The 20173-nt window shown below is 38.6% G+C and overlaps 1 protein-coding gene across 7 annotated transcripts in view; it reads left to right on the forward strand.

The window, feature by feature from the left end:
- NR3C2 (nuclear receptor subfamily 3 group C member 2) overlaps positions 1 to 20173 on the forward strand; it is a 439920-nt gene that overhangs the window by 290151 nt on the left and 129596 nt on the right. For all 7 annotated transcript variants that reach the window (XM_059876106.1, XM_024977376.2, XM_010813712.4 and 4 more), the window contains one exon: positions 11149 to 11265. In XM_059876106.1, the coding sequence (XP_059732089.1) occupies positions 11149 to 11265 (117 nt within the window). The remainder of the gene's footprint in view (positions 1 to 11148; positions 11266 to 20173) is intronic.

Here is a 20173-nt window from a genome sequence, read left to right on the forward strand (position 1 = left end):
GACCCTGATGCTGGGAAAGATTGAGGGCAGGAGGAGAAGGGGACAACAGAGGATGAGATGGTTGGATGGCATCACCAACTCAGTGGACATGAGTTTGAGTGAACTCCGGGAGTTGGTGATGGACAGCGGGTGCTGCAGTTCATGGGGTGGCCAAGAGTCGGAGACGACTGAGCGACTGAACTGAACTGAACTGGAGGGTCTTCTGTTCTCAGTTTGCTTGCTGCTAAGTATCTGCTATCCTTACCAGGCACAGTGGAGTTTAGTCTCCCAGATTCACCTTTCGTCTGCCCCCGAATATGTGTGCCTACTGTTTGGGTATTAAGTCGTAACAGGAAACAGGCAGGGGAGATGAGGAACAATAATTCAAGGGAGCTACAGCGTTCCAGCATCTTACACAGCTCTTACAGTTTGAAGCACTACTCTAGAATTCTTAGCTGAGTTGCAGACAGCTCAGAAAGTCCTGGCTTTTTGTCCTGTGCTGACCTTAAAGGACACGACTGAGTGACTGAACTGAACTGAACTAACCTTAAAGGATATAGTTCTCCATTCTCACAGCCAGCCTTTAGAAAACTTTCAGGCTTGAAGATGAGATCAGAGCTGAGTAGTATTTGTCCAGTCTCAAGTGGACACTTTTCATCTAGAAGCCTTCCTAATTCAGTGGTCATATTTGCTTCCAACAGGAAATCCTTTTCTTATATTTAATTAAGATTTGACTGTGTTTGTTCTTTGGAATTTCTCATACCATTTTTTTTTTTTGAAAGACTGAGCTAACCAAATGAATGATGGATGATAACTATCACCTTTTTATTCTAAGTCCTTACCTCAGGCCAGGCATTGCACTTCTTGTTTATGTATATTAATTTGAATCCATCCAGCAACCTAGTAGGGCTTCCCAGATGGTGCTGGTGGTAAAGAACCTGCCTGCCAGTGCTGGAGAGGTAAGAGACGCAGGAGATCACCTAGAGGAGGAAATGGCAACCTACTCCAGTATTCTTACCTGGAGAATTCCATGGACAGAGGAGCCTAATGGACTGTTACAGTCCATGGGGTTGCAAAAGAATTGGACACAACTGAGTGGCTTAGTACAACAATCTATAAAGTAGGCATTACTGTGCCCATTTCATAGATCAGGAAACTGAGGTTCAGAGCCATTCAACTGTTTTTGGCAAAGAAGCTCATAGTTCCCTATTGACTGAGGTGGGATTGGTATCCAGGGGTATCTGGTTACAAAGTCATCCCTTCCCCCTGGGTCTTTTCCTTGCTGCCTTCCATGTTTCCACCTTTTCCATTCTAGCATTATTGATGCTTTGAGACAAGATCCCTGTGTTATACAATCTGTATTTTCTCATAGGGGATCAGCCCAAGTATAACAAAAATTTGTTTCTTGATTTCAAAGTAATTGACAGTTTTAAAAGACACTGTATTGGGTTGGGTAACTTTTTAAAGAATAAAATTTAAGCAATGTTAAAAGCAATGTCATTGTTGAAAAAAGCAGAATTATTCTGCAATTAAAAGCAATATCATAGTTGAAAAAACAGGAAAATTGATACTTTTTAAAATTTTGGAACTCAAGTTTGGTTGTTTGGGATTTTGTTTTTTGTTGTTGTTGTTGTTTTTTATTTTTTTTTTTTAATTTAATTTTATTTTTAAACTTTACATAATTGTATTAGTTTTGCCAAATATCAAAATGAATCCGCCACAGGTATACATGTGTTCCCCATCCTGAACCCTCGTACCCTCCTCCCTCCCCATACCATCCCTCTGATGCACGATACGGGATTTTGTTTTTTTTAAGTCTGTATTTCCCCTTTGATATGAGTACTTGTTTCCCTGTAAATTAATATTGTACTAACTAATCTTCCTGGTGCCCCATCCAAATTTACTCTAACCTTGGCAGCTTTCTATTTTCAAGAATGGCTTCCTTTTCTCCTAAAAGTAACCACTCCCTCAGGCAGGAGGTACCTTGAACTGGTACAAGAGATGGATGAGTGACTGAAGTTCCCTGAGCCCTGCTGGACAGAATCGTTTTCTTAAACAAGATGCTTTTACATCTAAATGACTCTGCAATGGCTATAATTTAAGGCAGCCTAACCAGTGTCAGGATTGGGGGCAGGAGCAGAAAGGGACGACAGAGGATGAGACGGCTGGATGGCATCACTGACTCAATGGACGTGAGTCTGAGTGAACTCCGGGAGTTGGTGATGGACAGGGAGGCCTGGCGTGCTGCAATTCATGGGGTCGCAGAGTTGGACACGACTGAGCAACTGAACTGAACTGAATCAATGTCAGTGGACGGTGATGTGAGCCTTACAGTAAAAGTATTTAAAACTTAGGACACCAAGAAGGCACGTGTCTCTGGCTTGGGATTCTGACCCTGCTTTAAGCTGTTTCTGCCTTTCACAGAATCCTCTACTGCCTTCTTGCGAGCCCTCCGAGGTCTTTTTCTAAACTCTTACGTGCGTAGACTTCCCCTCTAAATTGTTATATGTGAATATGGTGCTGGAGATGGGACAGAAATGATGCGTGTATTATATGGGTCTTTTGTAAACCAGCGCGTTGTAAGCCAGTAGGTCATTACTGCAGGTTTGTGTCTATATACAACATTCCAAAAGAACGTAAAAGTTCTGTTTGTCAGGCAGGATACTCTTTGTACCGTATCTCTACTTTCTCAATCAGTTTGTAGACTAATACTCCATAGTGTTTCTCCGAGAGTGCCTTAGTGCCTGCGGATGGATGCTTAGCCCGTTTGTGTAAAAGTTTTACTTTAAAGGAATATTTTGGAATTTTTCAATCATATCCCATTTATTTTAAGCTTTTATTTCTCTCTGTGTTGTGAAAATATGCATTTTTTTCCCTTTGGAGTATCGGTTACAGTGCTTGCTACCAGGTAGCTAGACCAAACTTTCCCTAAATTTTTATGAGGAAAAAATGATCCCCTCTAAGCTTTAATTTATTTGCCTTCCATTTTGGGGGGTACGGATTCTTGAATATGTATGGATATTATTAGGGTACTGACATTGACAAAATAGGTTATGGGTTTCTAGGCTTAGGGGTGGAGTGGTCACTGGATTATATTCTTTATTAAAATAGCCAGAGATGTTGATTTCTTTCCTAAAAAATACATTAGTTGCTGGTAGCTTCTCAATAATGTTTTGAAAAGTTTAGCTATTTATAGAAAGGGCCCTCACCTTCATCCATTAAAATTTGTCCCTCAAAAAGCAATAATTTAAGTAGTTTAATACTTCTGAGAGGAAGTAATAAAAGGTTGAATCTTATGTTCTCTTCTCCCTTTATGGAGGTAGTCTTCAGTGAGGTTCCTCATTTGTTTCTAGCTGTTCGAGTTCTGACAAGAGGTAAGCTTACAATTCTAGTCTCCCTTGTGCTTGAGTGGGGTCATTGGACTAAATCTGAGCAGTGAAGGGTGAGTTGCCCACTCTAGGCTGGAGCGGTGGGTTTCCTAGGTCAGACTCGGCAGCTTGTCTGCCCTGACTCCCAGCACTCACTGTGCTGGCTGTTCCCGTCAGCCTGGGGCCACAGGGAACAGAATTCCCAGCCTGTCTGCTGATGCCTGATTGATCTGTACCAAAACCCAACTTTTAGCTTGGTTTATTTTTCTCTCTTGGTTTTTTCTTTCTCATTGATCTCTATACTATAATTTTACTCCTTCTATTTGATTTGCTTTTAGTTTTTATTTTTTCTAGTTTTTTAAGCTAGAATCTTCAGTCATCAATTTTAAACCCTTCTCCTTTCTTAGACTAAGTATATGAAGCTAAAAGTTCTACAAGGACTGCTTAAATGTATTTAATAAGTTTTATGTTTTCGTTATCATTCATTTTGAAATCTTTGCTAATTTCACTTGTGATTTCTTCATTGACCCATCAATTTTTTGAAGTATGTTGCTTAATTATCAAATATGGGACTTGTCTATATATCATTTTGTTGTGTGATTTCTAATTTGGTTCCTTTTGTGGCCAGCAAATATATTGTACATGATTTCAATCCTTTCAGAATTTTAAATTTGTTTTATAGCTTAGACTATGTATGTCTCAGTGAATACTTCTTGTATACTTGAAAAAAACATGTGTATTGTTCAGTTATGTGCCTAAGTGTTAATTGATCCAAGATGTTTGAAAATCTCCCATATCCTCACTAATTTTCTACATAGTGGTTATTCTATCAATTGCTGAGAGAGGGGTTTTTAAACCTCCAACTATGATTTTGGACTAACCTTTATCTGCCTTAATCCTGACAATTTTCTTTTGTGTGTGTGTGTGTAATAAAGGTTTATTAAAGTATAAAGGAGATAGAGAAGGCTTCTGACATAGACATCAGAAGGGGGCAGAAAGAATACCTGCCTGCCAGTCTTTAGCTGGATGTTATATAGTTTAAAAAATAAAAGTAAAAAGTCTCTCAGTTGTGTTCGACTCTTTGCAACCCCATGGACTGTAGCCTACCAGGCTCCTCCATCCATGGGATTCTCCAGGCAAGGATACTGGTGTGGGTTGCCATTTCCTTCTCCAGGTGACAATTTTCACCTGATGAATTTTGAAACTCTGTTGTTAAGTGCGTTGATATTAGGGCTGCTTGTATCCCAGCTTAATAACTATGAGTGGTAGTTTTTATCTTTTGTGATACTTTTCTCTTGAAGTCTACTTTGTCTGACTTTAATGAAGCCACATCAGCTTTCTTATGCTTACATTTTTTCATTGTATATATATTTTCCTTTTTTTTAACATTCACCCTATATGTACTTTTCTATTTAAAATGCATCATAATACATGCTTAAGTACTGTCTTTTTAAAAAAATTCAGTCTCCCATCTTTGACTTTTAACTGGAGTGTTTAAACCATTTATATTTAGTGTAACTGTTTCTGCACTTGAACTTCTCTCTCTTACCTGAGTGTTTCTTTGTGTTTTCCTCCTTTACTTGTTCCTCTGTTTTTTCTTTTCTGTCCTTTCTGGGTTGAGTATCTTTAGTATGCCATTTTATATCTTTATTGTCCCTTAAACTATACTTGGTGTTTTTATTCTGCTGGCTGCTTAGGGTAGTATTTCTCAAACATTAATATACATCAGAATCACATGAAGAGTTACATAAAACACAGATTTCTAGGTCCCACTCCAAAATTTCTGAACCAGCAGGTCTGAAATTGGGTTTATGGATTTTAATTTCTGATAAATTATTAGGTAATGCTGATGCTGCTTGTCCAGAGCAAGAAAATCATTGCTTGAGGGATTACAAGATGTACTCTTAACTTATCATAGTCTACCCTGAATAATTTATGCCATTTCAAGTACAGTGTAAGAAACTTAGAGCAGTAAAATTTCATGTATATCTTTTCCTGTACTCTGTACTATGCTTTTAGATATTTCACTTATATACATTTTATAAATCCCATAATACACATTTACTTTGTTTTAAACAGTCATTTGACTTTTGAATTTAAGAAAAGAAAGAACATTTCTCTAAAATTTAGCTGTCCTTCATTTCTAATTCTTTCCTGTACATCCAGATTTCAAATTTCTCTCTGATATCATTTCCCTTTAGCATAGAACTTTCTTTTTTATTTCTTATAATGTGATTCTATTATCAGCCAATTATCTTCACTTCAGTTTATCCAAAAATGTCTTTATTTTACCTTCATTTTGAGAAATGTTTTCACTGGTGCTACTGAATTTTAAAATAATTGTATGTTGCTATCTGGCCTTGATTGTTACAAAGAATCAGTTTTTACTCTTACCTCTATTCCCCTTTACATACTGTAATTGTTTATTTATTTATTTATTTATTTTTTGCTTTGTTCTGGCTGCTTTAAAAATTTTTTTATATTTGTTTTCAGCAATTTAACTATGTTGTACCTTAGCGGTTTTCTTTGTATTTATCTCTTGGGGCATTTGCTAAAATTGTTGTTTTAGTCAATTTGGAAATTTCTATATATTATTTTCTGACGTATTCTCTTTCTGGGACTGCTACTACAAGTATGTTAAATTACTTAATGCCACCACATAGGCCACAAGTACCTTGTTCTTTTAGCTTTTAATTCTTTTCTCTTTGTGCTTTAATTTTTATAATTTATTTATATGTCTTTAATTTCACTGATTTTTGTGTCCAATATATTGTTAATTTCAACCCAAAATGTTTTGTCCTCAATAGTATATTTTACAGTTCTTTGATTTCAGTTTGTTTTTATAGTGTCAAAATCTCTTCTGAGAATTCCCATTTCTTTCTTTTCTTTTTTTCTTATTTTCTTGTGCTGTCTAAAATATCAATTTTAAAATCCTTATCTGCTAGTTTCATACTCTGGATCATCTGTGAGTCTGTTTCTACTGACTCAGTTTTCTTTTGACTCTGGTTTGTATTTTTCTAGTAATTATTATTGTATTCTAGACATTCTGGAGACTCCAGGTTCTGTTATATTTCTCTGAAGAATATTGCATTTTAATCTAGTAGTCAAATTACTGACAGAACATTTTGAACTTACAGGGCCTTTGCTGTATGATTTTTTAGGGATGATCTGTTTTTGTTATACCTTTAACCCTAAAATTAATGCCTTAATCCTGGGATACATTGTTTCCTCCTAAGGCAGGGACCTTCTAGAATTTCAATGGAAAGCCTAAGGAAATGGAAAGATTGAGTCCTTCTAATTTAGTGAGATTCAAACTCTTTCTCCTTGTGATTGATAGTAACTAAAATACCCTGCTTAACTGTTTAAAGCATTAAATTCTTTCACCTTTTGACTCTTTGGAGTCTCATGCTCAATTCAGAGGTCAGCTGAAAATTTGAGAGGAGTTAATATATCCACACCTCATGATATCCCCTTCTTTCTGGACTGTCTATCCATTTTCAATTTTTGTGGTTTGGTTGCTAAGTCATGTGTGACTCTTTGCAACCCCATGGACTGTAGCCCTACAAGGCTCCTCTGCCCATGGGATTTCCCAGGCAAGAGTACTGGAGTGGGTTGCCGTTTCCTTCTCCAGGAGATCTTCCTGACCCAGGGATCGAACCCACATCTCCTGCATCTCCTGAATTACAGGCAGACTCTTAACTGGAAAATCCCATGGACGGAGGAGCCTGATAGGCTGCAGTGCATGGGGTCGCTAGGAGTCGGACACGACTGAGCGACTTCACTTTCACTTTTCACTTTCATGCATTGGAGAAGGAAATGGCAACCCCCTCCAGTGCTCTTGCCTGGAAAATCCCAGGGACGGGGGAGCCTGGTGGGCTGCCATCCAAGGGGTCACACAGAGTCGGACACAACTGAAGCAACTTAGCAGCAGCAGCAGCAGGAGATTTATCTGATTCAAGTTATTCTGCTACTAAAACTGAAATTCTTCCCCTAATGGACATGTAAGTGGAATGAGAAATCTTTGTTTCCTTTACCGCTAACATTTTTTATCCATAGGATTATTCCTGTGGCTATATATTCTGACTAAAATAGAGCTATTAACTTGCACAGAGGCCATCTCAGAGAACCTCCAGTTGAAAGTGGTAGTGTCTGCTACTTCTGTTCTATCTCCTTAAGACATAACCTTCAGATTAATATTTGTAAAATACACCTGTGGACTTCACATCCTGTAAGCAAGAATCTCATCACCTGCTGAATAAAATGAGTTTCATTCAAAGCCTCCACTGTCCAGCCTATGTTAACATTGTAGTAGAAAATTACTTACCTTCGAAAGCCTGGGTTATGACTTATTCTGGATTAGCTATTTTTATACCAGGAGAGCACAGTGTTTTTTTAAAGACATGATCAAAAGTTTTTTAAGTCTTCTAAATGCAATCTCTTATTTTCATTGTGGTTTTTTGATTGTTTATTTTATCAATATAGATTACTGGACGGGATACATATTGCCTATTTGTGTAGGTGTGATTCAAATCTTTCATGTTTACAGATGTAAAAACACAAATGACAGATAAAACTAGTACGGCATTCCCACAGCTGGCCTTTGAACTCTCCCATCCTGTTCGGATGGGAGATGAATTGGTGATTGTGACCAATTTCTGGTTTCTACTAACTGGTAGAAACCAGATACAATAATTCAGTGTATGTGGAAGGACATTTTTTGCAGCTCTTACAGTAACATGAATTTTTAAAAGGTGTTCATTAAAAAGAAATCCCCGTAGTACAATCCTAACTCTTAGAAGTCTGTTTTTGAACACTCAGAAAGAGAAGTTTTCTAGTGTGTGCATTGGACAGTGGCCATTTCTTATGCATTATTGTATGCTTACCGCTAAGAGACTTTGTCATATTTTATCATGGATTCTCAGAAATGGAAGGAACCATAGACCACCCCAGCCCCTTATGCAAATGTTTTATGGCCTTGTACACATAATAGGTTCCCAATAAATAACTGTTGAATTGAAACCAAAGTTACATTTAGTTGTTTTTTTGGGCACTGAAGTTTATTCAGTTCAATGTACATTAGAGGTGAAATTTCTGAGTTTGTCTTTAATTTCACACCACAAAAAAAGGCACACAATGCTGATTGCCAGTGGAAATACTGGGTGACAAAGTAAAGTATGCCTCATTCAAATAATGTTCCTTTGCTTATTCTTTCCAAAGAGCATTCAGCATCCTGTTGGACCACCAGTAAATTATATTTCAAAATCGACATTTAGAAAAGACTGACCTTGAGACACAGCAGCATGGTCCGAATTCTGCTTCCAGTTCCACCTTTTGGGGAGGTCACCTGATCAGTTCTAGTATGAGTTTCTTCTTGGGAACAATAGCAGTGATAACTGCCTTACCTACGTCGTAGGGTTGTTATACGACAACTAAAATAGTGCTATAATAGGCCTTAAAATTTTATTTTTATGGTAACTTCTTAAGATGGTGTGCAGCGTTGTGAAATGTTATATTAATTGGTTCTAGTCTTTCCTGTGGGTATTGATTGCCTTTTTGTAATTATCTACACCTACCTATAGTGACTAAGAGCCTTTCAGTTTTTTAAGAGGTCATTAGATTATTATAATGATGGAGTTTGATTTCTTCCCTTTGATAGATTTCCCTATTCTATTACTGTTCTTTTATTGTGATCGTCATTACTAAAATTTACCATAATGTTACCGAGAATGAGCTCTAGATTAAATTATTTTAATACCATTAGCAATACACATTATATTTATTGAGTACTTCCTGTAATTTACTTAGTAATTATCAACCAAGGGAATGTGATGGTACTGGGTTGAAGAGGGGGTTTTGGAACCTGTTTCCTGCTTCACAGTCATCACTGAGACTCACTTTGCTTAGTCTGCATGTTTTCAGAGACCCATGACTCAGTCCTCACACCTCTTCCCTTTCCAGTCTCCATATGGTCTCATCCAGTCTCATGGCTTAAAATAATGACCACAAGCTGATTACATCTGCAGCCCAGACCGCTCCTGAGCTCCAGGTCTCTGTATCTAACTGTCCCCTATTCCACCCCATACTTCCACTGACATACCTCTTAGCATGTCCAAGACCAAGCCAGAGTAATTCCCCCTAAGCCATGGCTCTTAACTGTCTGCCTCATTTGAATTTACAGCAGTTCCATTTTTCTGTTTGTTCAGCCCAAGAGTCTTACTGCCTCTTTAGATCCCCTTGTTCTCAGACCTCTCAGCAGATTCCAGCAGCCCTGCCTTCAGAGTGTATCTTGGACCTGAGCACTTCTCATCGCTACTCCCCCATCATCTTCCCCTGAAGTACAGGGACAGCCTGCTACCCATTCCCTCTGATCCTGTGCTCAGTCCACTTCAGTCGGCTTCTTACACAGTGGCCAGAACAGTCCTATTAAACATGAGTCACATCAAGTCACATCTCATCTCAAAGCCCTGGAAACTAGTGGTTCCCATCTCACTGAGTCGACGTCTTGAACACGATTGATAAGGCCTTACATGGGCTGACTGAGGTTTGCTCTTTTTCCTCATCCCCTCGTAATGTTCACTGACTCTGTCCACTTTCACACTTGGCTGTTCCTTAAACCTGCCAGGTGCCCTTGCGCCCCTGTCAACCCTCATTTGCTTTTCCCTCCACCGTACCGTATTTTCTCCCCAAGATGTCCACACAGGTAGCACCTTCCTTTGCTTTAGACCTTTATTTTAAAGTTGCTTTCCAGTGGGGTTTTCCCTCCATTCTTTCTAAAATGTCAACACCCTCCTCACCTCCACCACGTTCTATGCCCTCGTTTTTCTCCTGAGCATCTGTTACTGTCCAGCAGTTGACCATTGTCCCCAATTACCCTATCTGTTGACTCTCTTTCCCTCATTAAAAGGTCATAAGAGTGGAAACTTTGGTCTTTTGCGTTGCTGCCTCTAACAGAGCTGATCTCTAGTGGAGGTTCAGTAAATACAGTATATTAATTTGGATATGTAAATGAATAATAGAGCTAGGGTACAGTTTAGCATTTTTCCAGTAGATGCCACCCTCTAAGCATATTCCACATCTGAATTATTTTGGTGCCAGTTTGACTTGCAAAATGAAATTGTTCTACATTTCTAGTTAAATGATTTGAAAGTCTTCCCGTTGGAATGACATGTATAAATGGGAGCAGGCAGAGCAGCTGAAACAGCAGCAGCAGCTGGGAGTTTGGGATGAGCAGATGTAAACTGGTATATGTAGGAAGGATGAACAACAAGGTCTGCTGCATGGCACAGAGAGCTATATTCAGTATCCGGTGATAAACCATAATGGAAAAGATGGGGAAAAGAATGTATATAGATTTATAGCTGAATCACTTTGCTGTACACTTAAAACTAACACAACATTGTAAATCAACTATACTTCAATAAACTACACTTTTTAAAAAAGCTGAAGCAAGGCCTTTGTTTAGTTTGGTGCTGGGTGATGTCTGGGTGAAATGTGCGCCATCTCCTGAAAGGAAGCATGCTAATGAAGTCAAACAGTGGGGAGTGCAGCTCTGTTTCTTTGGAAACCTGTTGGAAGTAAACGTAGTTTTAAGCTTATCATCTGCAACCTGAAGTCTCACCTGTATTCAGCTGACCATTCCTGTGCCTGTAGTATTTGCAGATCATGTTTCTCTTCTACTTTTTTTGACAAAGAGATTTTAAGGCAGGAAAGAGGATGTTTAATTATCTGATTATACGTATTAGTATTTTATATTAATATAGTAGTCTTTATTTTAACAATTACTCTTTATTATTTTATTCAGGGCAACACAACTATTTGTGTGCGGGAAGAAATGACTGCATAATTGATAAGATTCGGCGGAAGAATTGTCCTGCGTGCAGACTTCAGAAGTGTCTTCAAGCTGGAATGAATTTAGGAGGTAAGGTCTGTGGGTATTAGTTTAATAAGAACTGTTAATATGCAATGTAACACTACTAGACTCTGTGTACTCCCAAAATTGAAGGTGAAGCTAACATGAAGCAAAGATTTTTAAAAATCTAGTAAGTTCTATATTCGTGCTAAAACATTTTAGGAGAAAAATATTTCTTAGAAAGAGTTAAAAACAAGTCTGTTATGTGGCTATGGTCATAGTGAAGTTTGCAACTCTTGAGTTTGCTAAGGTTTCAAGAACTGGGTGCATAAACAAAGCCAAAACAAAAATGAATGACATTTTGTACAAAACTGTAGCTAATAGTTTTCATTACCATGTGTGTTTAGAAGTAAAACCTACTTGTGCTGCTGTTAGCCAGATAGGAATATATTGCTAACTCTAGGAGTAAATGTAGGAAAGGAAGGCCTGTATGAAAAAAATGTTTAATGTTCTAGAAGTTCAGCAAAAGAGTCGGGGAGATAAAGACTTGTAGCACAGAAGTATACAACATCCATGGATGGGAAGATTCAACATCCTGAAGATGTCAGTTTCCTCTAAGTTAGTTTATGAATATAACAGAAGTCTAACAAAAATACCACTTGGTGATTCTAAGTTCTTAAAGAACAGCCAGCGAAACTCTGGAAATGGGGTATATAATGAGGACCACTGGCTCTGCCCCATGGTAAAGCATGTGACAGCTACAGTAATTAACATGATCCATGTATTTGTTTATTGATTGTCAGATCAGCAGAAAGTCAAGAAATGAATTCAAATAATGTGAGAAGTTTGTTTATAATAAAGTTGGCATTTCAGATCAGTGAGGAAAGGATAGATTAGTTGATAGGAATTATTATGACAACTAGGAAACAAGAAAGTGAAATCCGAATTCTTATGATCCTCCAAGATAAATTCTGCTCTTTCAAAGATTTAAACTTTGAAATATAATACAGAAGTACTAAAGGATTTTTTTAATATTCTACAAGTGGAATATTATTTTATACTTTTTAATTATGAAATAAACCCAGAAGCTATAAGAGAAAAGAATTGAGAAAATAAACCCTACTTATAAACCAAATGTCATCACAAAGACAAATAAAAAAAACTGGGGGAAAATACTTGCAGCTTATAGACAAAGGGTTTATTTCTCACGTAGATAAAGCACTTCTCTAATTTCATAAGATAAAGAAACCAACTCATTAGAAAAATGAGACTGAATAAGAATATGAATAAAATATTCATAGGTAAAAGAATAATAAAAGAAATGCAGTTGGTTCTTGAAACACATGAAAAGATTCTCAATCTAAACCCAGTAAGAGAAATGTAAATTTAAAATGTGAGATATAATTTCTTACAAATGGCAAAGAGAAAACATTTTTCTAATATATTGTTTGAGTATAGAAATAAAAGTGAAAATAAATGTTAATCTCGTGCATTTTAGGTGGAAGTAGAAATTGATATAACCCCTATGGAGAGCAATTTAGCTATTTCAATTAAATGTTAAAAAGTCACATACCCTTTGATTCACCAATTCCACTTTTAGGAATTTATCCTAAGTATGTTCTGGCAATGTAAGAAGTGATATATGCATAATATGTCCAGCGTAGCCTTGTTAAACATCAGGCATACACTAACTATTTATCTGTTCAAAATTGATTAAATAAATTGCAGAATACTCTTCAGACACTAATAAGAATAAAGGGAGCTCTATATGGACTGATTATCAAAACTACTCTTTAGTGAAAAAATCAAGTTGCAAAATAGTATGATTTGTATATTACACGTAGTATATCTGCTTTCAAAAAAGAATACATATATATTGTATACCACATTTCTGGAATGATATACAAGAAGCCAGAAATGGTGGTTAGCTTAGTAGAAAAGAGCGGATAGCTGGGAGACAAGGATAGGAAGGAAAATTGTCACTGTCTATTCTTCTGTGCTTTTGAGTTTTGCATTGGATTAATGTATCTTTTGTGTACTCCAGTTACCTACTTAAAAGAAAGTAATCCAAAAAAGAAGCACATTTTTCTAGATTCCATAGATATGCGTTAGTATATGATATTTGTTTTTCTCCTTCTGACTTCTCTCTATATGACAGACTCTAGGTCCATCCACATCACAACAAATGACCCAATTTCATTCCTTTTTATGGCTGAGTAATATCCTATTATATATATGTACCAAGTCTTTTTTATCCATTCATCTGTTGATGGACATTTAACTTGCTTCCATGTCCTGGCTTTAATAGTGCTGCAGTGAACGTCAGGGTACATATGTCTTTTTGGTACAGATGAACCTATTTGCAGGGCAGGAATAGAGATGCAGACATGAATAACAGACGTGTAGACACAGGGGAAAGGGGAGGGTGGGACAAATTGGGAGATTAGGATTGACCTATATACATGATCTCCATATAGTCAAGGTCCATATAGTCAAGGCTATGGTCTTCCCAGTGGTCATGTATGTTTCTGAGAGCTGGACCATAAAGAAGGCAGAGCACCAAAGAATTGATGCCTTCGAACTGTGGTGCTGGAGAAGACTCCTGAGAGTCCCTTGGACTGCAAGATCAAACCAGTCAATCTTAAAAGAAATCAACCCTGAAGACTCATTGGAAAGATTGATGCTGAAGCTGAAGCTCCAGTATTTTGGTCACGTGATGCAAACAGTTGACTCATTGGAAAAGTCCCGGATGCTGTGAAAGATTGAGGACAGAAGAAGAAGAGGGCATCAGAGCATGAGATGGCTGGATGGCATTACCGATGCAATGGACATGAACTTGAGCAAACTTTGGGAGATGGTGAGAGAGAGGGCAGCCTGGCGTGCTATAGTTCATGGGATCACAAAGAGTCGGACACAACTGGGCGTCTGAACAACAATAACATATACACTATTGTGTACGAAATAGATAGCTAGTGGGAACATGTTGTATAGCACAGGAAGCTCAACTCAGTGCTCTGTGATGACACAGATGGGTCGGATGGCAAGGACGGTGGACGGGAGGCTCAGGAGGGAGGGGACATATGGATACATATAGCTGATTCACTCCACTGTACAGGATATCAATACAACATTGTAAAGCAATTATATTCCAGTAAATAAAAGACAAAGAGACTTCATTCTCTGATGAATGAACCAACTGGCTGACGAGTTAGGCCTGGGGAGGAATGTGGCTACACGTAGAGCAGAGCAACCCTTGGGAATCAAGAGGAGAGCCTCGTGGGTGTCCTGACCTCAGCCAGAGCAGCCCATGCTGGTCCACAGGGCAGGCTCTGGAGCCACAGTGCACGGTGAGACCCCTTGATCTGCCGCTTCCTGGCCTGTAACCTCAAAGGCAGGCTGCCACCTTTCCATGCCCCTGTTTCCTTCAACTCACCTTGATCAGCATACCTACCTCCCAGGCTGTAGTGAGAAGTAAATAAGTCAGTGTAGAGTGACCACTCAGTACATGTCTCTGGAGTGATCACTCACTGCGTGTTCCATAGTACTTTTCACGCATGATCTGAGGGACGTGACTGCCCCACGTGTCAGTGATGTCCAGGGGAATTAAGAAATGTGCCCCAAGACGCCACAGCCAGTGAAACGATGAAGCTACATCTTGGATCTCTGTTCTCCTGGTCTGAGTTTCTGCTCTCTTGTCTGACATCCCAATTATTGCAAATGTGATGCAAAAGATCACCTTCTGAAGCCTGTGAACAAAAATCTGGCAAGATATCAGCAACTTAAAATCTAAATGGCACCAGGGTACAGCTATGGGTCAGAAAATAAACTCAAAATCAGTTTTTGTAAAGTCTGCCATCTGAGTTTCAAGTGCACACACTGCTGAAGTATGTGTATCCCTATGTAATTTTTGTATAACTATATAAATCTTATATATTATTATTTACATATTCTATATATGTATGCATATGGGGCTTCCCAGGTGGCGCTAGGGGTAAAGAACCCTTCTGCTGATGCAGGAGACATAAGACATGCAGGTCAATCCCTGGGTCTGGAAGATTCCCTGGAGGAGGGCATGGCAACCCTCTCCAGTATTCTTATCTGGAGAATCCCATGGACAGAGGAGCCTGGCAGGCTATGTAGTCCATAGGGTTTCAAAGAGAGTCAGACACAACTGAAGTGACTTAGCATGCTCTACATATACACACACACACACACACACACACATAAATATATGCACTTTAGTATAAATACTGTATCATCACACTTTATATAAAGTACCATTACTGGGACTTCCCTGGTGGTCCAGTGGTTTAAACTTCTCCCTCCAATGCAGGTTAGATCCCTGGTTGGGGAGCTAAGATCCTATATGCCTTGGGGCCAAAAAAACAAAATATAAAACTGAAACAGTATTGTAACAAACTCAATAAAGACTTTAAAAATGGTCCACATCAAAAAAATCTTTTTAAAAATACCATTACTATTGGTTACTATAAAATGCTATGAAATAGTGATACTTATAATCCATATCTTATAGGGCTGTGTTAAGAATTAACTGAGTCCATACATAACCTCTAGAACAGAGTTTCCCAGTCTCTGCTCTGTTGACATTTGGGGCCAGATAGATCTTTGTTGGGCTTCCCTGATACCTCCACCTGCAATGCAGGAAACCACAGTTGGATTCCTGGGTTGGGAAGACCCCCTGAAGAAGGGATAGGCTACCCACTCCAATATTCTTGGGCTTCCTTGGTGGCTCAGGTGGTAAAGAATTCGCTTTCAGTGCAGGGGACCCGGGTTCCATCCCTGGGTTGGGAAGATCCCCTGGAGGAGGGCATGGCAGCCCACTCCAGTATTCTTGCCTGGAGAATTCCCAGGGACAGAGGAGCCTAGCAGGCTACAGTCCATGGGGTTGCAAAGAGTTGGACACGACTGAGCGACTTAGCACAGCACAGCACAGATCTTGGTTGTGGGCCCATCTGTGTGCTGTAGGATGTTTATCAGTATCCTTCATCACTGCCTATTAGGTGCCAGTCTAGCTGGCCCTGCTCCCTCGGTGTGACAACCATAAATATTTCCAAACTTTGCTAAGTATCCCCCGGGTGGCATTGGAATCCAGTGGTTTACCAGTAGTAGTAAATAACTAAACTACTTAGCTGTGAGATAGTTCCTGCTAGAATATATATTCCATCAGAAGGAGAATTTTGGTCGGTTTTGTCCATTGCTTTATCGCCAGTGACGAGAACAGTGCCTGGCACGAAGCAGGTGTTCAGTAGTTGTTTGCTGAGTGAATGCATGATTAACTGGCCCTTTTAAGGGTTCTGTATTGTGAGCATTCTTCTAAGCCCTTTATATGTGTCAAACCTCACATAACGTTATGTGATCATACTATTAATCTGTCCATTTTATTTTTAAATTGATTTTCATTGCAGTATAGTTGCTTTACAATGTTGTGTTCGTTTTTACAGTACAAAATGAATCCGCCATATATATACACATCTCCCCTCCCTTTTGGACTTCCTAAGAAGTGAGTTCATGGAGGCTCACAGAAGTTGAAGAGCTGGCCCAAGGCCCCAGCCCAGGGAGTGGCAGCGCCAGAACTGAAATCTCTGTTCCTGGCACAAAAGCTCATCCCCAGCATCACTCTTCTGTATGACATGGGTCCACTGTTTATAGACTGACATTTAAAAATAGGCCTGCTTATCTGTTAATGGCAGCTGTGGCACCAGGCTTCTCACTTGTGTCTATGATGGTCTCTAAGTGAGGCTTGGCCCAGTACACAATTCAGGTTCACCTAACTTTGTTGTTGGTTTCTGTATATATGCAGGATAGGTTTTATGGATTTCGGTAAAACATTTTCCTGGAGAAAAAGCTTACCTTGAATCCTGAGGTCATTGAAAGTCGTGAGTCGAAAATAGATAGAGTGGAAATTAATATTCATAAGAGTAGTACTTTCTTTAGGTTCAAGTTATAATATAACTCCTTCTGGTCCTGGGTTAAATAATTAACTTGTATTAATTATCCAGTCGATGTAACATACATTGTCATTTTTCTTTTATTACTTATTTAGAAGCCTTGCTTTCTGTTTAAATGTGGGCAAAAAGAAATGCAAACAATTTTATTATTTTAAAAGAGATAATACTATGAAATAGTATTAAATAGATAAATAGATTAAAAAGTTTAATAGATAAATAATAAAATAGATTAAAAAGTTTAATCTTTTAGTATGAAGCAGTTTTTCAAATGAAATATGTAAATTAAATAAAAACCTATTATACATGTTCCAATCCCATCCCTGTTTTTCTAGCAGAGCAGGCCTGCCGGGTCTCTCTTTATTCACCCTTCTTTCCTGTTACCTCTCTTGGGAGAAAAGGCAGGTGCAACCTCATATAACACTTGGAAGACATTTTCTTTAGTGGATGATCGTGACCCCAGGAACAAAATTAGTTATTCCCCTTCTAAAGATAGGGCTTCCCTGTGGCTCAGATGGTAAAGAATCTGCTTGCAATGCAGAAGACCGGGGTTCTATCCCTGGGTCAGAAAGATCCCCTGGGGAAGGGCGTGGCTACCCACTCCAGTATTCTTGCCTAGAGAATTCCATGGACAGAGGAGGCTGGTGGGCTACAGTCCATGGGGTCGCAAAGAGTTGGACACGATTGAGTGACTAACACTTTCTAACATACTTCTAAAGACACTGACAGTTCAAAATATCTCAGAATTTCTTTTTCCTGTATCCTATCCGCTGGTTAGCGTATAATCCTAACCATGTCCCCAAACAGCCTCTCTGTTAGAAAGTGGAAGGAAGGAGGAGGAAAGAGTAGGTTTATATTTATCAGAAACCAAAGCCATTAAATGTGCCTCTTCCCCTTTCTCTGGATCCACTTCCTTCCTCTTATTACAAGCTCTATCCCTTTTCTTTAAAATCCTGCTGATGTATAACCAATAACATTATATTATATCTAATTGTTTTGCTCTCCTGTGAATAAGTTTTGGGATTATGGATAAAATAGTTGCTTAATTAAGTCTTCAAAAAATAAAACCAAAACCAACTACCTTCTTTAAAAAAAAAAATCCTGCTGATGTTTACGCTGCATGCAAAGGAGAATAGAACAGAAGATGCAAGAATATCACCAGAGAAATGGAAAGGAAAATAACCGTTTTTCTGCCCCCATGCTGGGCACACACTCTTCTTTAACCCCTAAGAGTAGATCTAAAAAAGGTGTGGTTCTGATTCCATGAGAATTTACTATTTTGCATAGCCTTCTCCTAAGAAATCCATCACTTTGCTTTTACTGCTAGTGATCTAAAGAGGATGATTTATGTATGTGTTTTCGAGCTGCCCCTAAAATATATAAAGCACGGCATTAAGGCTCCATGGCCCTCAGACCAGGAATGAGTCCTTTGGGTGTTTCTAACTTGACTGTACTCTGGCTGTAAAAGATAGAGGGGATCTTGGAGGTTTTCCTGTCCCGGTCCTCCACTCACAGATGAGGAACTTGGAGTCCAAGATGATATCATCAGAGACCTGAGAAATGCAACCTAAGGATTCTAACGCAGTTGTCTTTCCTCTTTTTCAAGCCACCACCCTGATTCATTTTTCATCATCTATGCTAAAGCCCAGTTTCATATTCCTTTAATGAAGACTCTAAAATATTCAAATCTTGCTTCCTGGAGCTTTAAAAATGTAAATTTCACAGATCACGTAATAGTCCCATTTCTGTTTTCAATTTACTTCCAAGGCTCCCTGCATCCATCATTTTACTTGGTTGAGCAGGAGCCTTTAAAGGGTTGCTGTCTCAGGTCCACCTTTTACTCTTGGAATGGAGCATGTCATGTGAAAAGAGAAAAGACCCTCAGACACAGGGAGCAGTAGCAACAGCAGATCTCATGGTTGCTTTTTTGAAGGCTGGAAAGAAAGCAGCTAGGTGAGAAAGGGAGACATGAGGTTAATTCTGGAAACTATTCAAAGAAACAGATAGTCTTATATTCCTGATGAGAATGGAACCAGAGAGAGAGGAAAATATTTAAATTAAAATCCATCCACGTAATGCAATATTAATCAGGCAATAAAATTATGGTTATGAAAATTCATAACAAAATAGAATACTTTCTATACAAAAGTAATAATGAAAAATGAGTATGCCAAATGATTTAGGTTCCTATTATGTGATTACAGCTCTATAGGAAAAGATTTGCATGAGTCAGGAGACTAGGAAGAAATGGAAGGATACAAAAAGCGCTTATATTTGTAAAGTAAAGTGACAGATAAGGTTTTTCTTGCCTCTTTTCTAGTTTATCAATCCTGATGAACATGTTCTGCAATAAAATGTTTTAAAAATAGCATTCACAATTTTGAACTAGAAAGAAGGGAAACAAGATTAATTTTGCTACTGAGCAGAAGAGGTAAAGAATTCGACGTACAGAGGGACAATCAGGAAGGAGGTAAAAAGGAGAGAGGGAAAAACAAAATACCTAGAGGCATCTGTAATTCTTCCGCTGGGAAATGCTTTGAAAACTGAAAGGGAAAAGTGAGTGAAAACAAAAGACCCAGGGAGCAAAGAATGACAGTGCCATGACTGACGTGGGAAGTCCTGAGAGAGAGATCTTTTTACTTGAGGAAAATTGGCTTTATCTGCCAGCAGCTTCCTCCAACTAGCTCATCTGGTCACCTGCAAAATTCACCCACAGTGCAGGTCTGGGGAGAGAAATCACAGGATCAATGCCAGTGAGAGAGAAGGTTTAATATCTGAAATCCAAGAAGAAAAACAATTTTTGTATCTTTAAGGGTCTCCTGAGGCCGGATAGGCAGTAGTCTGTAGAAGTTTAGAAAACCCAAGTGTACCAAGTTTGATGAAGAAATACCATTCCTTGGGTTTTTTTCCCCCTTTCCGTTCCTCTTGCTTGTAAACGGTAAGAATTTCAATGGGACTTCTGAGCAGGAAAGTGGAGAGGAAAATGACACATTTCTATAAATCAGTGAAAG

Source organism: Bos taurus, chromosome 17 (genome assembly GCF_002263795.3).
Source record: "Bos taurus isolate L1 Dominette 01449 registration number 42190680 breed Hereford chromosome 17, ARS-UCD2.0, whole genome shotgun sequence".
In the NCBI taxonomy this organism is placed as follows: domain Eukaryota; kingdom Metazoa; phylum Chordata; class Mammalia; order Artiodactyla; family Bovidae; genus Bos; species Bos taurus.